The 18,790-nt window shown below is 39.6% G+C and overlaps 1 protein-coding gene across 3 annotated transcripts in view; it reads left to right on the forward strand.

Annotated features, from left to right (window-relative positions):
* Window positions 1-18,790, forward strand: part of VWA3B (von Willebrand factor A domain containing 3B) — an 829,217-nt gene that overhangs the window by 317,395 nt on the left and 493,032 nt on the right. For all 3 annotated transcript variants that reach the window (XM_069204269.1, XM_069204271.1, XM_069204270.1), the window contains 2 exons: window positions 1,790-1,920; window positions 10,825-10,970. In XM_069204269.1, the coding sequence (XP_069060370.1) occupies window positions 1,790-1,920; window positions 10,825-10,970 (277 nt within the window). The remainder of the gene's footprint in view (window positions 1-1,789; window positions 1,921-10,824; window positions 10,971-18,790) is intronic.

Below are 18,790 nucleotides of genomic sequence, written 5' to 3' on the forward strand. Positions count from 1 at the left end.
TGTGCTGTAAGAAATGCATGTGGAGACCTTGTGGTTTTGGGTGTTGGGCGTAACTGTCAGGCCACACCCGACGCTCTTTATTAACACACCAGCGTGCAATGAATCAAACCATTAGAAATTATGCTTGCAGGTGACTGCCATAAAACCACCCGTCACATGACGAGGTGATATATCAGAATAGGGACCTTTAATTGTCGAATTGAAGTGTAAGACAGGAGCTAACCCCCACAATGCATCTCAATCACAGTGAAACCAGACAAGCAGACATTTATTAACATATTTCGTTCAGATTACAAGTAAATCAATCACTAAAATTGAAAGAAAAATGCAGCTGAAGCATACATATTTAAATGACCATGCCATCTAACGTTATATTAGATCCAAAAAAAAACATGCAAAATAAAATAACATACAGCAAGCAAAATATTGCTGAAGCAGGTTCCGTATAGGAATTACCTTATTCTAAATAAAGTATTGAAAGTGGAAAGGTAACATTTGATGAGGACGGTGTCAGCAACAGATGAACCAGTTTGAAGATTCTTTTTAGCTTAACACTCTGGGAATGGGGAATCAGTAGTCAAGAAGCAGTATTCCCTAAGCGGAAATCAGGAGATGATCTGGGCTGCTATTCCAAAGAGAACACAATTAAAGCATCAAATAAGATTCTAGAAGGCTTCTCTTTATAATATTCCTCGAAATATGTTCTTGTATTCACTCACTCACCAATCCTCCAGTTTACGAAATCCCTCTTTTTGAGACAGAAAGGTTATAAATGACTAATGGACCCATGAAATTAAGTCATATAATATATAAATATATAATATATTGCAGTATTACCCCTCCTCACATTACATAGCTGTGGACGAGAATATTTCAGACAATTACTGCAATGGAGAGCAGGATAAAAAGGTTATTTTGTTATTGGAACATTCGTATATATTCTGTTTTGAACCAGATTAAACCATATCGCTTGTTGTCTTTCTGTTGCGTGGAGATTTTGTTAAAAAAATATAGCGTTTCTACTTGCCAGAATAAATACACTTGCATTTTCGAAGGAAGCTAAAATAGTAAAAACCTGCTGAACTTTCACTTATCTCTGTAATTGTTTTATTTGATGAGCACAAATATTTTATTTTGAAATTAATTGATATATTTTGCATAAGGATTTTACAGTATGTAAGAAATTTAAGGCGCTCATGCCAACTCTGATCTTTGGTTGGCTCTTCTGACCATGGACTCTGGGGCTCCAAGAATAAGAAGCCACAAGATGGTATAATAATAATTGGCGAGATGTGCTAGATATGAAGATAATCACAGAGATTCCAACAGAAACCTAAGACCTTCCAGGATCAACCACTAAGCTGAAATATATAGAAAGAGTGCATATTACACAAGTTCAGCACCCATTTAAGTGCTCATCCCCTTTCAGTGGTGATTGGTGAGCCTATGAGCAGACTCATAGTTTAGAGACTCCCAAAATCTGTATTCTCAATAGAGCCCTGGGACTTTATGTTTCAGATAATGGTGATGTCATGATGAACACAAATGTTGAAGCCAAAGTAATGATTGGATGCATTTATTTAAGCAAAATGTGAACGACTTTAACCTTCTTCGTGGTTTCTCACAGCCTACTTTATTTATTAGCCTTTGTTTGAGGTAAGCCTTTAACATTTTCTAAAATATATTGAATAAAATACGATTTTTGAAAAGGGTCGATATCATTCACAGTTCTTCTCACTTTCATTATGAGCAATATATGAAATAACATATTCTTATTTTCTTTTCGCAGAGTGAAGACGTTCACCTCTTAACGAAAGAGATTGAGAGGGGAAAGAATGATTTGGAGAAAGTACAAAAGTTTCATGCTGAGTGCCTCATGCTAGACTGGTATCACAATGGAGAAAATGGCCTAAAACATAAGTGAGTAATTCCATCATAATGCCACTGCTTTTTGCTACATTCGAACTATGTTATATGATGTGTTTGTACATTTGAGCATATTGTTATAGTGACAACACTGGTTTCAGATTAGAACATTTCAAATAGCGAGGAATAATGTTAGAAGTAGGGGTGTGTTCTCAACCTCCTCCAGGCCTCAGAAAATGAGCAAATAGGAAATGTTGCTAAGTGCGCTATGCTCAAAGCAGTCTCCTTTTATTGGCTCTAAAACGCAAACAGGGGTCCATAAATTGGAATTTTGTCAATCACAGTCCCTTTTGGAACATGAATCCACGTATTCCCCCGAAAATAAGGGCTGCCATTTCCCTCTGTCACCCTGAAGTCATTAAAAGTGCACAAATAACTTCTGGCTTGACAGAAACAATAGAAAGTGTATAGCAACTAGTTTATTCAGAGCACGTACCTGGTAATCTAGGACAGATGAATAAGTATTCAAGGAAGGAAGGTGTGATACATTTGAAGTACTGGTGGTAGGAACTGACCTGGAAACAGAAAAGAATCAGACTATGATGTATTTCCCAGCCTGGGCTCAGAACATACCCCAGCTATCCGTGCATTCCTGAGTGGAGACTCTTTCTGACAAGCCATTTGAGGATGCTGCTACGTAGGCAAAGCACAAACATGACACTACCTGCAAAGTTTGGGTGGGTTGCACTGCCATCTCTTCAGGTTCCCCATGAATCTCAATACAAGGTCACCTGAATACCAATCTATGAGAAGCTTTGCCACCCAAGAGGTCCTCAAAAGCATTCTTGCACCAGATGAGTAGATGGAGAGCTCATGGAATTGAAAGACAGAGTGAAAATAGGAGAGAGAGAGAGAGAGAGAGAGAGAGCATGTGTGTGATTCTTTGGATTGCATGAGAATTGAAAAATCCAAGCCTACATCTCTGAGGTGAACTCCAATAAAAAGCACCTTACGATGGAGATAGAAAAGAGGATCCTTTTAAATCATTTTTGGACCCTGTACCTTCTCAAGACCTATGGGATAGCTTAATGTTTTCCTTACGAAGTATAATTAACAACTGCATACAGGTTTTCATCAACACGTTGTAATCAACAGCTGGTGTAACTGGAGCATGCAATCCTCTACTCTTAAACTAATTTATTGAGGATGCAGAATTCTGGGCAAACTACTATCCCATCTCACTTGCCTCTTATCACTAAAGCATTAGATAAGGCACATATGGCAATGCTCCTCCCAAACCCCGAGCGATTATCAGTGAAGGGTGTTTGGACAAAATATTGAGTTTTAAATATCGAGCTGCACAAATACCGTAAAACAATATTCTGTACACAAATACCGGATGCAGAAATATCATCATAAAGAATGTCGATTTTTTAAGTAAGTAATAGTTTCAAGAATATCTTTGCTGTTATTATCGTTTTCAAATATATAGCTGTCAGAAATATCATTTTTTCTTCATAAAGTATTTTATTGGATTCTTCAGACAATTAGAACATACCTGCAAACAAAGCAAGCATAACAAAGTAAAGGCAACCGGCGATTACCCCCGTTCATAGCACAGTAAACGGATCCACATCACATTCCTAGGAGCCCAAAATGATCCCTCCCATATAGCCCGTACATTGTGATGTTTCTGAGGTCAGCCACAAGCTGTGAACCCCGGCGCCTCCATCTTTGAACCCCAGTCCATAGAATGTTACCACGCATGCAAATCAAGGGCAGTCATTGAAGTCCTGTGAAGTGCAATATTTCACTTACCCAACAGAGTACCCAAACCCACCAAGTATCTCTTAGAACTATTGCCACCAACTCCTCCAGTAAACCTAAGACCACAAGCTGAGGCGAACAATCTATCGGCCTATCAAGAACATCCTTCCAAACCCTACCAGGTTTTCCACATGCCAAAGTAGAGTGCCTCCCAAAGGGGAGTCTGTAGCGTGATCTTACCATCCCAAACAGTCCATTTCATAGCTAGCCGCCGTATCCCATAAACCACCTTGGTGAGGTCCAGCAGAACCCTGGGAAGCGGCCACCCATATAAGTGGTCCATAATCGTAGTGAGAGTTCTACTTGATATGCTGGGTTCTCACTCGCCCCATGAAGCCAGTCATTCAGCACCAGCAATTGTGAGGCCCAACAGTAATACAGCTACAGATCAACAGCCACCAGACCCCAGTCAAAGTTGGAATGCGCACATTTGCTAAATGTTATGTGTGGAACCTGGTAGTTCAATAGAAAGGGGTGTACAATGGATTGAACGGAGCAAAACCACGTTTTGGGGATGCTGTGGGGAAAGTTCTGCAATACATATAAAAACCGGAGTAACACAATCATTTTAAAAAGCACAATTCTCCCCAGAAGTTGGAGGGGCAAGGAAGACCAGTGCTCAAGATCTTTTCTCATGTGAGCTACCAAAGGAAGTAGGAACAATATTGTTGTTTAATTATTGTTATGTGTTTTAGTTCATATTTTAATTTCATTAGTTATTATTGTTTGCATAATTGGTACTAATATTTTAAAATAACTATAGCTTGTAAATCTAGGTGATTTTTCATTTTTAATGTAATTGTCTATAGTGATTCATAGAGTTGTAGCAGGTTGCTGGGTTGGTAGGGATATATGGTGCAAAGTTAATTAAGTAATATTTAATTAACAAATAATTATTAATTTAGCTTTAAATATTTAACAGATTAATAATGATGTATATTGTGTAATAATGTTTGTTATATGTAAGGTGGAGGTTGCTGGGTTTGTAGGGGCATAGGTTAGGAAGTTAATTAAGTAATAATTCATTTACAATTACATATTTTTTTTAATTATTTAATTGATTATTAATTATGTAAATGGTTTAGTAATTATATTTTTAGTTATATATTAGGTGCAGGTTGCTGGGTTTGTAGGGGTATAGGGTGGAAGGTTAATTAAGTAATAATTAAGTAGTAATTTAATAATAATTATTTAATTGATTAGTAATTATGTAACTTGTGTAATAAATATCCTTTTTACTGGGTGCAGGCTGTTGGGTTTGTAGAGGCATAGGGTGGGTTGTTATTAAAGTATTATTAATAATTATTTATTAACGTGTTAATACTTATTTAATTGATTATTAAATTATGTATTTTAATTGTGTTATACTTATTTATTTTAGTTATATTTTAAGTGTTGGTTGCTAGGTTTTTGGCGACGTAGTGTGGGACAGTAATATAATAAAAAAATATTTATTTTATTGTTAATTCTTTTTTTTTATTAAGAGCTTTATATTTGCTGTAAATAACTTTTTTTTTTTTTTAGATATACATTGTGTTTAAAGTGAAGTACTTTCCCTACTGTTGCATAGGCTGGAGTGAGAATAGCAAATGTAACCTTTCCAAAGTCCAACACTTTCCCAACTGTTGCACAGACTACAGTAGAGTGGGAGTAGCAAATTTTACCCCTTTGAAATCAAATGTTTTCCCTACTGTTGCACAAACTGGATTGGGAATAGTAAATTCTACCCCTCTGAAGTCCAATGCTTTTACTACTGCTGCACACACTGGAGTGGGAACAGTACATCTCACCCCTCCAATGTCCAATGTGTTACTTACTGTTGCACAGACTGGATTGGGAACAGCAAATTTTACTCCTTCGAAGTCTAACGATTTCCCTACTATTGCATAAACTTGAGTAGGACTAGTAAATTTAAACCCTCTGAAGTCCATCACTTTCCCTACTGTTGCACAAACTGGAGTGGGAATAGTAAATACAACCCCTCCGAAGTCCAACGCACTTCCTAATATTGCACAGGTTAGAGTGGGAATAGTAAATCTAATCCCTCCAAAGTCCAACTCTTTCTCTACTGTTGCCCAGACTATAGCGGGAATAGTAAATCTTGCCAATGCATTCCCTACTGTTGCACAAACTGGAGTGAGAATAGTACATTTTACAACACCAAAGTCCAATGTTTTCTCTACTGTTGCACAAATTGGAATGTGAATAGTAAATTTACCACCTCTGAAGCCCAATGCTTGCCCTACGATGGCACAGACAGGAGTGGGAATATTAAATGTTACCTTTCCCCAGTATAGCGTTTTCCCTATTGTTGCATAGACTGGAGTGGGACTAGTAAATCTTGCCCCTCTGATGTCTGACGCTTTCCCCTCTATTGCTAGACTAGAGTGAGAGTATTAAATTTAACTCCTCCAAAGTCCAGGGCTTTTCCTACTGTTGCACAAATTGGAGTGGTAATAGTAAATATAACTCCTCCGAAGTCCAACGCTTTCCCTAGTTTTCCACAGATTGGTGTGGGAATAGTAAATTTAACCCCTCTGAAGTCCAAAGCTTTACCGACTGTTGCAAAGACGGAAGTGGGAAAAGTACATTTTACCCCCCCAAAGTCCAATGCTTTCCCTACTGTTTCACAGACTGGATTGGGAATAGTAAATCTTGCCCCTCAGAAGTTCAATGCTTCCCACACTATTACACAGAATGGAGGATGAATAGTAAGTTTTACCCCTCTGACGTCCAACACTTTCCCTACTGTTGCATAGGTTGGAGTGGGAATAGAAAATCCTACCCCTCCAAAGTCCAGTGCTTACCCTAATGTTGCACAGAGTAGAATGGGTATTGTATGTCTATTATTACTAGACTTTTCCTCATATTGTTCAAATATACCTATTATTATTATTTGTTTATTTTTTACTTTTAAATACTTTTTTATACATTTATATATACATATATTTTTATAATTTCAATTTAATTTGGTATATTTTTAATGTTTTTCAATTGATTTGTTAATATTTTGTAATATATTATATATATTATGTATTTACAAACATATATATATATATATATATATTTTTATAATAGTATACTTCAAAATAATTGAAAAATGTGATAGGATGTATAATGTATGTTTTTATCAATAGTGGTATATGTATATATGTACATTTACACACACATATATGTGTGTGTTTATATAAGTATATATTTTTACATAGTATTTAGTAATAATTACATTTAATTAATTTACATTATATTCATGTTTTATATTAAAACATTTAAGATTTACTATTTTAAACTATGTATATATATATAAAAAGTATTTTTGTATGTTTTAAAGATACTAGTGTAAAACAATATTTTTTGAATATTGTTGTACTTACCATTATTAGTAAAGAAAATTATATTTTTGTAATCAATATTTTTGGCACACTATTTTTGGTCACAATATTATTGGTTCAGATATTCTGTCAGAGATCCTAAGGGACAGCGCCTGACTGTGGCATGTCACTGAAACCACTGTGTTAAATGTCAGAGAAGAGCTACTTGCCTTGCTGAACTGAACACATACATATGTGCTCATTTGACTTGATATCCACTACCGTTGCTACCACTGACATATGTGCTGCTCATGTATGTGGCTAAATCTGCAGGAATATGAGGAACATTACTAAACTGCACACATGCTAACATCCAAAAAATTAGTAGGGAAATATTAAACATGTTGAGGTATCTTGGTGAAGCAACTAAAATCTCATCTCATATAGCACAGTAGGATCCTTGCTCTAGTGCATGGGTACTCGCAAACATTTTCCCAGGGGCCAAAGAGTTTGGTCTGTGACGTGCCTGTGGGCCGCATTGAAGCCAGGGCAGTGGCGGTCAGGTGGGGTAACTGGGGGGATTTGTGGCAAGGTAAGTGTAGGAGAAGAAAATTATATACATCTAGTGGCTGAAATAAATAATGGGAAACCAGAAAACCTGGAACTAATCCCGGCTTACCCACTTTTCCAAATTGTGTGATCCTAAGCAATTGTTTAATCTCACTTTCCCTCCTTTTTCTGCATTATCACATTTAAGATGACCTCAAACTACATGATTCATGGTGTGCGCTGCACAAAACCCACTTTTATGTTTGATTTATTAAAGTGTAATGTTGTTCATGTATGATAGGAACCCAGGCCACCCATAAAGCGCACATACCAAGTGACTTGTCTCTTTAATTTACTATTGGTGGTGTTCTCAGGGTAAGGGAAATAATTAATGTTTCCAAATTTATGTTTTAAAACTATCACTTTTAAATGGATACATCTCAATGCACTGATAAAATAAATTCTACTAAGGCAAAAAGGTTCTGCATGTTAACTAAATACACTTTTTTAATTTTACACTTAGTTTTACACTTGTGTTGCAAGATGGCTTTAAAAATGAAGGTGTTTCTAAAGTTAAGTGCATGAGTCCCTAGTTACTTCCTTTCTTTAACACCAATTGAGCTTGAAATAAATGATTGTGCATGTATTTCATATTTTTATTGTTGGTGCAGAGTCGAGCAAACAGCTGCCCAGTGCTCCTGTTGCTCGAAGGGCCGCATGTAAAGGTCAGAGGGGCCGCATGAGGCCTGCGGGCCGTACTTTGAGTATCCATGCTCTAGTGCAATGACTTACACAAGTTCTTTAAAGCACATGCAATGATATAGATAATAATGACCATGCCAGTACACAAACTGTATTTGCTTCTGTGAATGTGTTAATCTGCTAACCGTTTATTTGCACTTCCAAACGTTACAGAGAAGGTAGTTCTCATTTTTACCTTTACAAAGCTAAACTAAACATGTTCTTCACAAATATCTAGACCAAGGCATAGAGAATATAATTCACACGTGCTTACTCAGGGGCCCTGTCGGTGAAGAACTAAAATGATGTTTGGTGACATATCTACTAAAAACTATAAATCAGTTTCTTAATTACCAATCTTGGCTAAAATGAGGAAAATGCCTAATAAGCCATTTTGGTTATTCTATAGATAACCAATTTTACTAAAACCTCAAAGTATAAAAAAGACTGTTCCCAGCCCGAGATCTGCTAAAAAATACCTGTTTAGTTGGTTGTGTAGGAACTGAGAGCAAACAATTTTAATATCTTATCAATGACTCCTAAATGCATTTTAAACTTACTACAAACTGTACAAACCTAGTAGTAGGATTTATCACTAATGTATGAAGCACAGTACTTGAGACCTTCCATTGGCCACTTAGGGTACGACAAACACAGTTTGGGAGACCATGCCTGGTGCAACACGGTTGTTGGGTCTATTTAGGAGTCCAAAAATGTATATTGGAAGCTGAAACTAATGATGTACGCAGTTGGGTTATGGCTTTAGTAGAATAGCTTTTATTATTTATCCAAGCTTTGAACCAACCACCATATTTGGTAGGGGTAGAATTCAAAGATCAAATATGGAATTCTGTATTGTAGGTTTTTTGTCGCACTATAGTGTATTTACCATTATTTCTAACCAGATATATTTGAATATTGCTTTGTATAAGGAAGAAATTTATATAACATTTCTAGCTACATTTTTTGCTTGGATTTAAGCCAAAATGGGTTAGAATTGCTTCTGAAACCTGGTGTAAAGACGTACTCCTTACAAGATGAACAGAGCGAGAAACTCCTAATCAGGGAGTGTTACCTTAACAATATACATCAGTGGGGCTTCTGGGAGCAACAGTACTTTTAGAATTTGCTAGGCAAGGGATGACCACAGGAACAGTGCTGATGCTGGCTCAATTAGTTTAATAGAATCTGCCATTACTGCACAGTGTTTATGTACTTATAAGGCCCTCCAAACAAAAAGGCATCAATGTGGTTGCAGTTCAGACAACAGATATCATTGCCTGAAAAAGAAGAGTCTTCAGCAGTTTTTAGAATCTCTATGCAGAGACCTCTAATCTTGAGTGTTCTGACCTATTCTTCCCAAAGTGCTCCATTGAAACAGCAAAAGGTTTTACTGATAAGGACTTTTACCTAAAGCAGAAAGGAAAGATAGTACTTTGTAAGTGGATCTCAGTACTGAAGATCTTGTAGATAGTTAGATAGTTGTTTCCACATTGCTTTGTGAAGTTAAGTTGCTGTTTTATATAGCTCACTTGTGCTCTTCTTCTTTGGTTGGGCAATTCTGGAAAGAAATAAGTGCTAGCATCAACCTTAAATGTTTCCATTAGTCACTCTGCAGAATCTGTTCTTTACATCAAAAGACTGTGTTGACAAATATAACTTTATCTTGGTGAAATTTATATTCTGTAAATTGAAGAATTGAGATGATTGTAATCTTTTTAATGCATATTGGCATTTTGAGGGTCATTACGACTTTGGAGGACAGAAAAGCCCGTCCGCCGAAGGCTCAACAGGCAAGTTGCTGCCAGTGCGACCGCCTTCCCACCGGCCCCATTAAGAGTTTCCACCTGGGTCAATGATGTTTCTGCCCGCTGACCCAGCAGGAAATGCCCCACAGCATTGTCTCCAGCTCATAATAGAGCAGGCGGCAATGCTGTTGTGCGTAGGGTGCACAGCAGACAGTGAACAGCGCGATGGGGCTAGCCAGGGGGGCCCCTTCACTGCCCATGCGAAGTGCAGGGGCCCCCCTGGAGCCCTTTGCACCCCATCTCCGCCAGCCTGTACATGGCGGGGCTACTGCCATGTAATTGTTAGTGGAGAAGGGACTCGTAATCCCAAGGGCAGCCCTGCTACAGCTCTGCCCTCGGGGATTAGGACTGCCGTAACCACCAGCCCCTCCTGTGGAGGAAATCTGGCAGTGATGGTGGTCCGACCGTGGTGCAACCGCCACAGTCGTAATGTGGCTGTCAGACCGCCACATTGGCGGCGGTCCGACCGCCACCACGGCCCTGGCAGTCTTAAGACCGCCAGGGTCGTAACCAGGCCCTTTGTGTTTTCTTTTTTCCTCCTTCTTTCTTTCCCACTTTGTTGTACCCTGAATTAAGTCGCAAATTTTAAGAAGATTTAAGGTTTGTATTTTACTTGCTGATTTAAAACCCCTCAAAATAGCAGGTTGATTATCATTATGTTAACTACTATACATCAACCTTAAGTAACTAAGTTAACCTGCATTTGTTACGTCAAATTTCAGGCAAACATCACATATTCAAGATAGGCAAACACCAAGGTCTCACTCATCAGTGGAATGCCCATCAACATCACCATTTGTTCATCGTCATAAATTGCACAGTCTCGGCTCAAGCATGTCGTTGCAAAAGAAGAAAGCCTTGCATGCAGGTAATATGCAGTCCAATCAATATTATATTTATTAATGTCCCGCTTTATGTTTGTAGACTGCAACTCTATCTTGAAGCAAATGTAAATGTAGTGCAAACTATATGATTTGGGGATGAACAAGTGATAACAAACTGTATGATGCATGTGTGTAGTTTGTGCCTTTATAAAATATTATGGCGATACAGGAGTGTTTGTGGTACATATGTAGAAAAAAACAATTCCGTGGAGGCATCCTATAGAAATCTATTTTTTTACATTTATATGTATTTTTGTATAGTGCTGATAGTGTTAGAAGGGTTTGGAGGTCATAATGCCAGACAGCACAGTGAATACCTTGTCGCGTAGGCTCTCATTATTCTAATGAGACTACTGGATTTCGAGCTGCAGGATCGCCTGCAGTGTGGGAGACTGAGTCTAACCCACTACAGGTGACTCCTGTCGCTCCAATCCGGGTCTTGCTCTGGCAAACTAGCAGTGCCTCTTCTCTACGCAAAGGCAGGGATGATTGGGCAGCCGAGCGCATGACATACTTGATTTCTCAGGGAAATCGTGGTAACTCAGGTATCATCCGTTTCTCTCGATTGCCTTGGTCTCACATACATAATGACAAACAAGAGTAGTATATGCTTCAATAATGTTTTAATAAAGCGACTGCATCTTAGATAGTAAAGCATGGGCTGCAATAACCAGGACGATACAGCATGACAAGATTAAAATTGTGACAAGGAGAGTAAAGCATAGAAATAACGCTACCATATTGTCACTAGAGTCAATGGACTAATTCCTACCTAGGCTACAACGGAGCACAGCGTGAGAAGCTCTAATTCTGCCCTTCAGGTTCCCCTAGGATGATATCATCCCCCATACCCGAGCAAAGGCCTAAAGTCTGCATAAGCAGCTGTAGCGAAGCGTTCGGCAATCAGCATACAGTTGTGGTTCCCTGGCTGGAATCTCCCTCTAACGTGTAAGGGACAGGGAAGTGTTTTTAAAATAAAACAGCTGATGTTCTGAGAAAATGTCCCTACGTAAGGATGTGTGTTATCTATGAATGTCAGAGACAAAACTTTATACCACATTCACCGGCAACCTATCTTACTGGAGCCTTGGAAGAAGCACAGAGTGAGCAAGAATGTTTTGTTTGAGAACAGAGTGCTGGCCTAGGCAAAACCAGTTAGATAGAAGGAAATAAAACAAGACCGTAAAAGTGGCTACTGTAACAATAATAAAGCGAAGCCAAATAAAATATATCTAGGTTAAATTGCACAGCAGCCAGCCAAGTATGTTAAAATAACTTGCATGGGGCTATAACCAAAATGGCTACACAACGCCCTCCCCTTGTCGGTTGAAGGTGGTTCAAAATCTAAATATACATAAAATCTACTAAAACTCAACCTAAAATATATATATGTAAAAAATGTAAATAATGACAAGTTAAAAGGACACATGAGCGCATAAAAGGACAATTTAAAACGTGTTAACATGTGGCATAAAAAAGGACCAAATTTCAAGAGTCAGAGTTATTATTAGAATTTCCAATCTGTTCCTGGACATTGGAGGACAGGAAATCTTCCTCTTCGGCAGATGCTAAAGTTGGAAAGGCATCGCCGAGAAGGACCAAGGAGCAGTCCTGTGCCATAGCCTGAGCCTCAGCCAAGGCGGCATTCCGTGGTGTGCCCGATAATGAGTTAAGAGCTGCATCCTCCAGGAAGGGCAACTCATAAGTAGCTTCCCATAGCAAACTCACCCTCAACGCACCCTCAACATGTCTGGTAATGAGCCCTCAGTGAGAACATCAACAGATCAGCTTCCAGTGAAAGCAAGCGCTGCGTAGAAACACAAACATCCAGTGCATGTTCGAAAAAGCACCAGCGGCACCGAAACACAGGCTGCACACAATGTAAAACTGGTCTGAATGACAGAGACCAGTCACACTCCAATTGCTCCGGGAGTGTTACTCCAAAATACTGCATCATGCGTTCACAACACAGCTGCGCTGATGGGAGCGCTTTCATTCCTCCTTGTTGCGGTGGGACAGCCATTGCGCATAAAAAATGAGCAACAGCAAAACGCCAACTATTATAGCCAAAGTTATTGGAAATCCCCCAAAAATACTGGAGAATTGAGTGGATGGCTGATGGTATTAAACTGAATATGGAGGAGAAGGTGTGAATGAAACCAGAACCAACAGTCTTAAAGAAATCTGCAATTCCAGTAGTACTGGACACGTTAAATATCCATCCCACGAGTTCACCAAAGTGTCTCGGAAAGTTGATACTTAAAAGGTCTTGTGTGCAGATGTGAGAGCCACATGTTTTTGAAACAATAAAGCCTTGAGTTTGCTCAACTTGTCAAAATTCACATTAGAAGTAGCAATATGAGGCCAAATGTCCGCTACCTCTTTTATTTTAGTCGGAGGAAAAAGAACATTCCAGCAGCATGTAACAATCTTAGAAACCGAAACAACATAAACTATTCCGGCTCGCATCCCACAACAGTCTTCACCATTGAGGAGGACATAGCTGCCGTTTGAAAGCACCTGGAATGTAGGTCTAATCAAGGGGACTGGAACTCCCTTCAGATAACAAGCCAAGTTTGCTGCAGATGCATTACATGCCCCATGCAAGGACAGCTGTTTACAAACCATCGAATGGATGACAGACGTCTTGCATTCACTACTGCTAAGAAAGACTTCTTTCATGCCACTGTGACATTTGTACGAGAAGGGAAACTCCCACACCTCATGGATGTAACTATCTCCCAGCCTGCCTACTGGAATGTGTTTTAAACAGGAGGTGAATTGAAGTGTGGAAATAGGCAGATTAATGACCCAGTGTATTAACCACTCAGCAGATGGTATTTCAGCCACAGTAAAAGGCAACTTTTCGATGTTTAGCATGACATAAGTCACTTCTTTCTTAGCCATTAGTTGTTGTTGTTGCGTTAGATTAAAAGTAGAAAATATTTCCCTTGCGCTGACATGTTGCCAGGGAACGCGACCTGCCTTCAGAGTTTGAAGTGTCCAACCCAACTGCATAATGGGCCTTAGTTGACTCTGTCCATGGTGTAAGGAAGACATATCTGTTTGTATGATGTCTATTGCAGAAGAGACAATGTATTTAAGGTGTATATCCGGTCGGACAGGGTATTAATCCCATTATCTACAACAGTTAAGGCCTTCTGTGAATTTTCTAGATCTATTTGCCTTAACCGGGCAGCAGCTTCTTGTTGGGTAAGTGTCCAAATTTCATTATATACTTCATATAAGAAGCACTTTCTACTTTGTTTTCTGGGGCCTAACAGGAAGTCCTGTAAGTCAGTGTTATTAGACAGGAGACTGTGGTGTTCTCTAACCGCGTCTAGTGAGGAACTCTTTAACCATTGCTGTCATAGTTTCCCTACACAATATGTTATTACTATACCCGCATGTTCGGATGATATATAGCGAGGGTCCGGCCTACTAGTTCTAAAACCACCTGTGGAGTATATAAAACACTTATGACACCCATTGGTATCTACTAGCCTCAATAACCACACGCCAGGACGTGACAGTGAAGCATTAAACTTGCCATTCTGGACCCATTCATCGAGCTGATCTTCTGTTGCATTTCTATATTTTTGCCATTTATAAACTTTTGCAGGGGCGGGAATACTGGGCGTGTTTAATTCCTTAATCTTTGCTAAGCCTAAACAACTTGTTTGTTGTACAGTTTCATTTAAAGATATCATTTGAACAGGTGTCAGGCATGCTCTAAATAAAGCTTCCTTCCCCCGTATTTGCCACTGTGTAGTTCCCCACACACTTTTTAAGTCAATCGAGTTCCGCCAATATTCATAGCCTTCTATAGTCAACCGGGAAACCAAGGAATCTGAATAAATACATTTTGTATTTTTGTCAATAATATGCATATGTTTTCAGTAGGTGGCAATTTAAAATAATATGACTCAGCATTTTTAACATCATGCCCAGAAAAATATGTAAACTTTTCAAAATATGTTTTAGAACTCCCTTGTGGGGTAGTTGGACAATGTTCCCATTGCGTGTAATTAAAAACAGTCCTTGGGCTACTTGCTCTATGGATGAAATGGTACCCATAATAAATATAGCAAAACACATCACCATAATTCTCTTTAGATTGATAAACATATTTGTTTTCAAATACAGTATAATATTGCAATTCGGTCATCGTAGAATCAACTGTTTTCACATCCCAATCATCAGAAACAACTCCAGGTATTATTATATCGTTCATTAAAAGTTTAAACACATATAGTATTTGAATGACCTCCGTAGGGCTGTATATATCGAATGTTACTTTATCCCATACAATCCCATCAGGAATTGGTATAGCAGAAATGTTCACAAAGGACAGGTCTCTGCGGACCTTGTGAGAAGAAAAATGTGGTTTGATGACCTCATCCACCAGTTCAACTGTCGATTTTTCAGGAGGAAAATTGCCATGTATTAGTAAGAAGAATGTGATAACAAACCCAATCCAAAGCAAGAAAGCAAGTACAGTCAAGGAAAGTCACAGATAGTTCCATGGAAGAATGAAATAAGTTGTTTTAAGCCAAGTTATCAGCTTACGTGTTCTTGACAGTTCAGGTGTCGAAGAGGCAAATGAGTCTGAAACGACATGGTTGATGTTGGCAAAATAACCAGAAGCAGTATGTGCAAAAACTGGAGCCGTGTTCGTAGGTGGAGTTGGTGTTGCACGCGGTGGCATAGAATAAATGTCACCATTCGTCTGTGTTGAATTTGTGTCAAATCGATCAATTATTTCCTCTATTATTTGATGTCAGTGGAACTAATGGAAGATCATTTTCCACCCTCCCAAACCTCGAAGAGGTGTCAGTGTTGCTGCTTACAACTTGTAGAGGAACTTCTTGTAGTGAGAGGGATTCAGGAACTACTGGCTGTTCCTTTTGGTCGGCTGTGCAGGATCGGCCACATGGTGTAATTTGACATTGTCGGTGGGGACATAACTTTTATCTTTGGCACCTGCCAACGGTGGTAGAATGACAGTTCGGGTACCGTGTATTCCCAAGACTGGGACTGGGGCACGATAAGAAGGACCAAATTCCTTTTTCACAGCATCCTTTTCACGTAGTAGATCCCCCACTCTAGGAATTCAGCCTGTAGGTGGTACAGGTACATCCTTAATTCCTGTGGAGGCAGCACTAGCAGAAGAGTTGTCATTATAGAACTGTAGTAATTTCTGTAAGACAGTGACACGATCATTTATGTCAAAAGGTGTTTCTGCGGCCTCCATGCTAGGACCATCAAGATCTGGAACATACATTTGAGTTCCAAACAGGTACGATCCCCCAGGGACCTTCTAGGCAGATTATTAAGAGCTCTCTGGACTCCATACAGGTGATTAAGCCAACTACGACCCGTACCTACGACTATGACTGTTAAGAGTTGCTCTAAATCACCATTTAATCGCTCCATGACACTATTTCCCTCAGGATGAAATGGAGACGAGTACTGGAGTTGGACCCCCAATGAGGCCATGGCGTCCCTGAATGCCCTTGAGGCGAAAGCAGGGCCTTGGTCCGAGTGGAAAGCCGCAACTGCATATGTACCAATAAAGACTCTCAAATCTTTAATAACAGTCCGAGCGTCAGCTGAGCATTATGGCCACACCCATAGAAATCTGGAGCAGGAGTCAACAGCGACTAGAATGTATTTGTATGCACTATCCGGTGTCAGGAGACCGCAGTGGTCCAAGTACACACATTGTAAAGGTTTGTTTGAAATTAGGAGGGGTGTCTGCAGTGGGCGCTTAGCAGTGTAAACTTTAATTTGTTGGCAGATTTCACAACAAAGGACATACTACTTGGCCTCTTTGTATGGGCCTGGCCACCAATAATGGGCTTGTAGCAATAATATTGTAGCCACCACACTAGCATGGGCAGATGCTACTCCCTCATGCGCTGCTTTAATCAACTCTGGTCTTACATCTTTGTTGGGAATATCCCGAACCCCTGCACCAGGTATCTTAACCTCAGCATTGAGGCAGCCTTCCATTCGGTAGAAATATTTAGAAGGAAATGCTTTTGGATAGGGCCTACCATCAGCCATAGCTTTGACGGCAGCCCACATGTCTTCGTCCAGTTTCGCACTTAAGCAGGTTACGGCAGCAAGAGTGGCCGTGGCTACTGCTGACTTTGCGGCTTAACCAGCCAGTGTATTCCCAGCAACGTGTATTCCAACGCGCTGGTGTCCAAGTGTATGCACAACATGGACATTTGGTAGCGTTTCTTTCAGATCTGCTACTTTCCCCCACAGAAGTCTGTGTTTAATGGTGCTACCTTTAGAATCTCTGAACCCATTCTGGCGCCAGTAATGCAGGTATTCATTGAAGGACTGGACACAATAGTACGAATCAAAAACTATCAGCGTGAGCTGCGCAGGATCCGTATGTTCCAGTGCCATCACCAGAGCTTTTAGCTCTACTAGTTGTGCTGTGCAGTCCCCTAAGGTTTGTGTGAATGTATGTTGGGGACAAAATTTGTTATCCTTCATATAGCCACTTACGACTGCGCAAGCAGCGGATTATTGATGCTTTGTGCCAATTGCAGGTTGTGCAGAGCCATCAGTGTACATGACTCTTTGATATTGTTCAATAGGCAGTGTGTTTGCTGGAACTGGGTATTCTAGTACATATTGCCAAAATTCTTGAGTTTGTAATTTTGGGTCAAAATTTTTGTCTACATCAGTGGCTGTCAAAGATGTGGCCCATTGTATCCAATGTGGATGTAATGCTTTATTGTTATGAACGCTGGCTTTTCTGACAGCCTCAAGGGCTGTAATGGGAGAAACGACAATGATGCATTTGCCCTGAGCCAGAGGTCGTTCTTTAATGACAGCCATCTGAACAGCAGTGAAAATGTTCTCAGTGGGAGCAAAGTGTTGTTCTGCTGCTGAGTGCAAGTGTGATTTGTATGCAATCGGGACTGTCTCACCCTCATTTAAGGTTACATAGGTTAAACCAATGGCACCAGCAATTACTCTGATGACCAAGTGTGTTTTTTTGTCTCTTGTATGTAGATGTTGTGCTGCAAGCATGTCTGTCTGCAGGTCTCTGAGAATGCGTGTGTGTTTGACTGTCCAAAATGTACGTGAAAAGTCAGGATGTATTAAGTCATTTAAGGGTTTTATGCGTGATGCATAATCGGGAATGTAAGTTCTGCCAAAATGTAGGAAACCCAATAGAGATTGGAGTTTTTTAATCGTATTTAGAAGTATTAATTGTGCGCATTTTTCTCAGATTTGTGGTGCTAGGCTCTTTCCTTCACTCGATAGCTCATATCCCAGAAACAGGACGCTGAGGAAGGCAATTTTTGTTTTTTTTAAAGTTTAATTTGTATCCAAATTCAGCAAATCCCACAACAATGCGGGCTACCCATCTTCAATGTTGTAGCAATTTATCATCCGTGTGATAGATATCATCTACATAAGACAATGCTTCAGGGTCAATGTCGTGCAGAATTGCAGTCAAACGAGCTGCTAACATTCTTGGATTGTTCTTGTACCCCTGGCGTAAACAAAATAATTTTTTCTGGGAGTCTAGTGCGCTGAAGCTTGTTAAGTCTCTACTCTCAGGCGCTATATTCTGGCAGAAGAAACCATTGGAAATGTCCAGTGTTGTTTTGTATTTTTTGCGCACTATGTTTATTAGTGCTGTGCTATGTGAGTTTAGTATAGCATATGCACATGTATGACTGTTTAGGTGTCTGTAGTCTAAGACTATTCTGTATGAATGGTCCGGTTTAGCTACTGGGAATAAAGGATTATTCATTGGGGAGACACAGGG

Source organism: Pleurodeles waltl, chromosome 8 (assembly GCF_031143425.1).
Source record: "Pleurodeles waltl isolate 20211129_DDA chromosome 8, aPleWal1.hap1.20221129, whole genome shotgun sequence".
NCBI lineage: Eukaryota > Metazoa > Chordata > Amphibia > Caudata > Salamandridae > Pleurodeles > Pleurodeles waltl.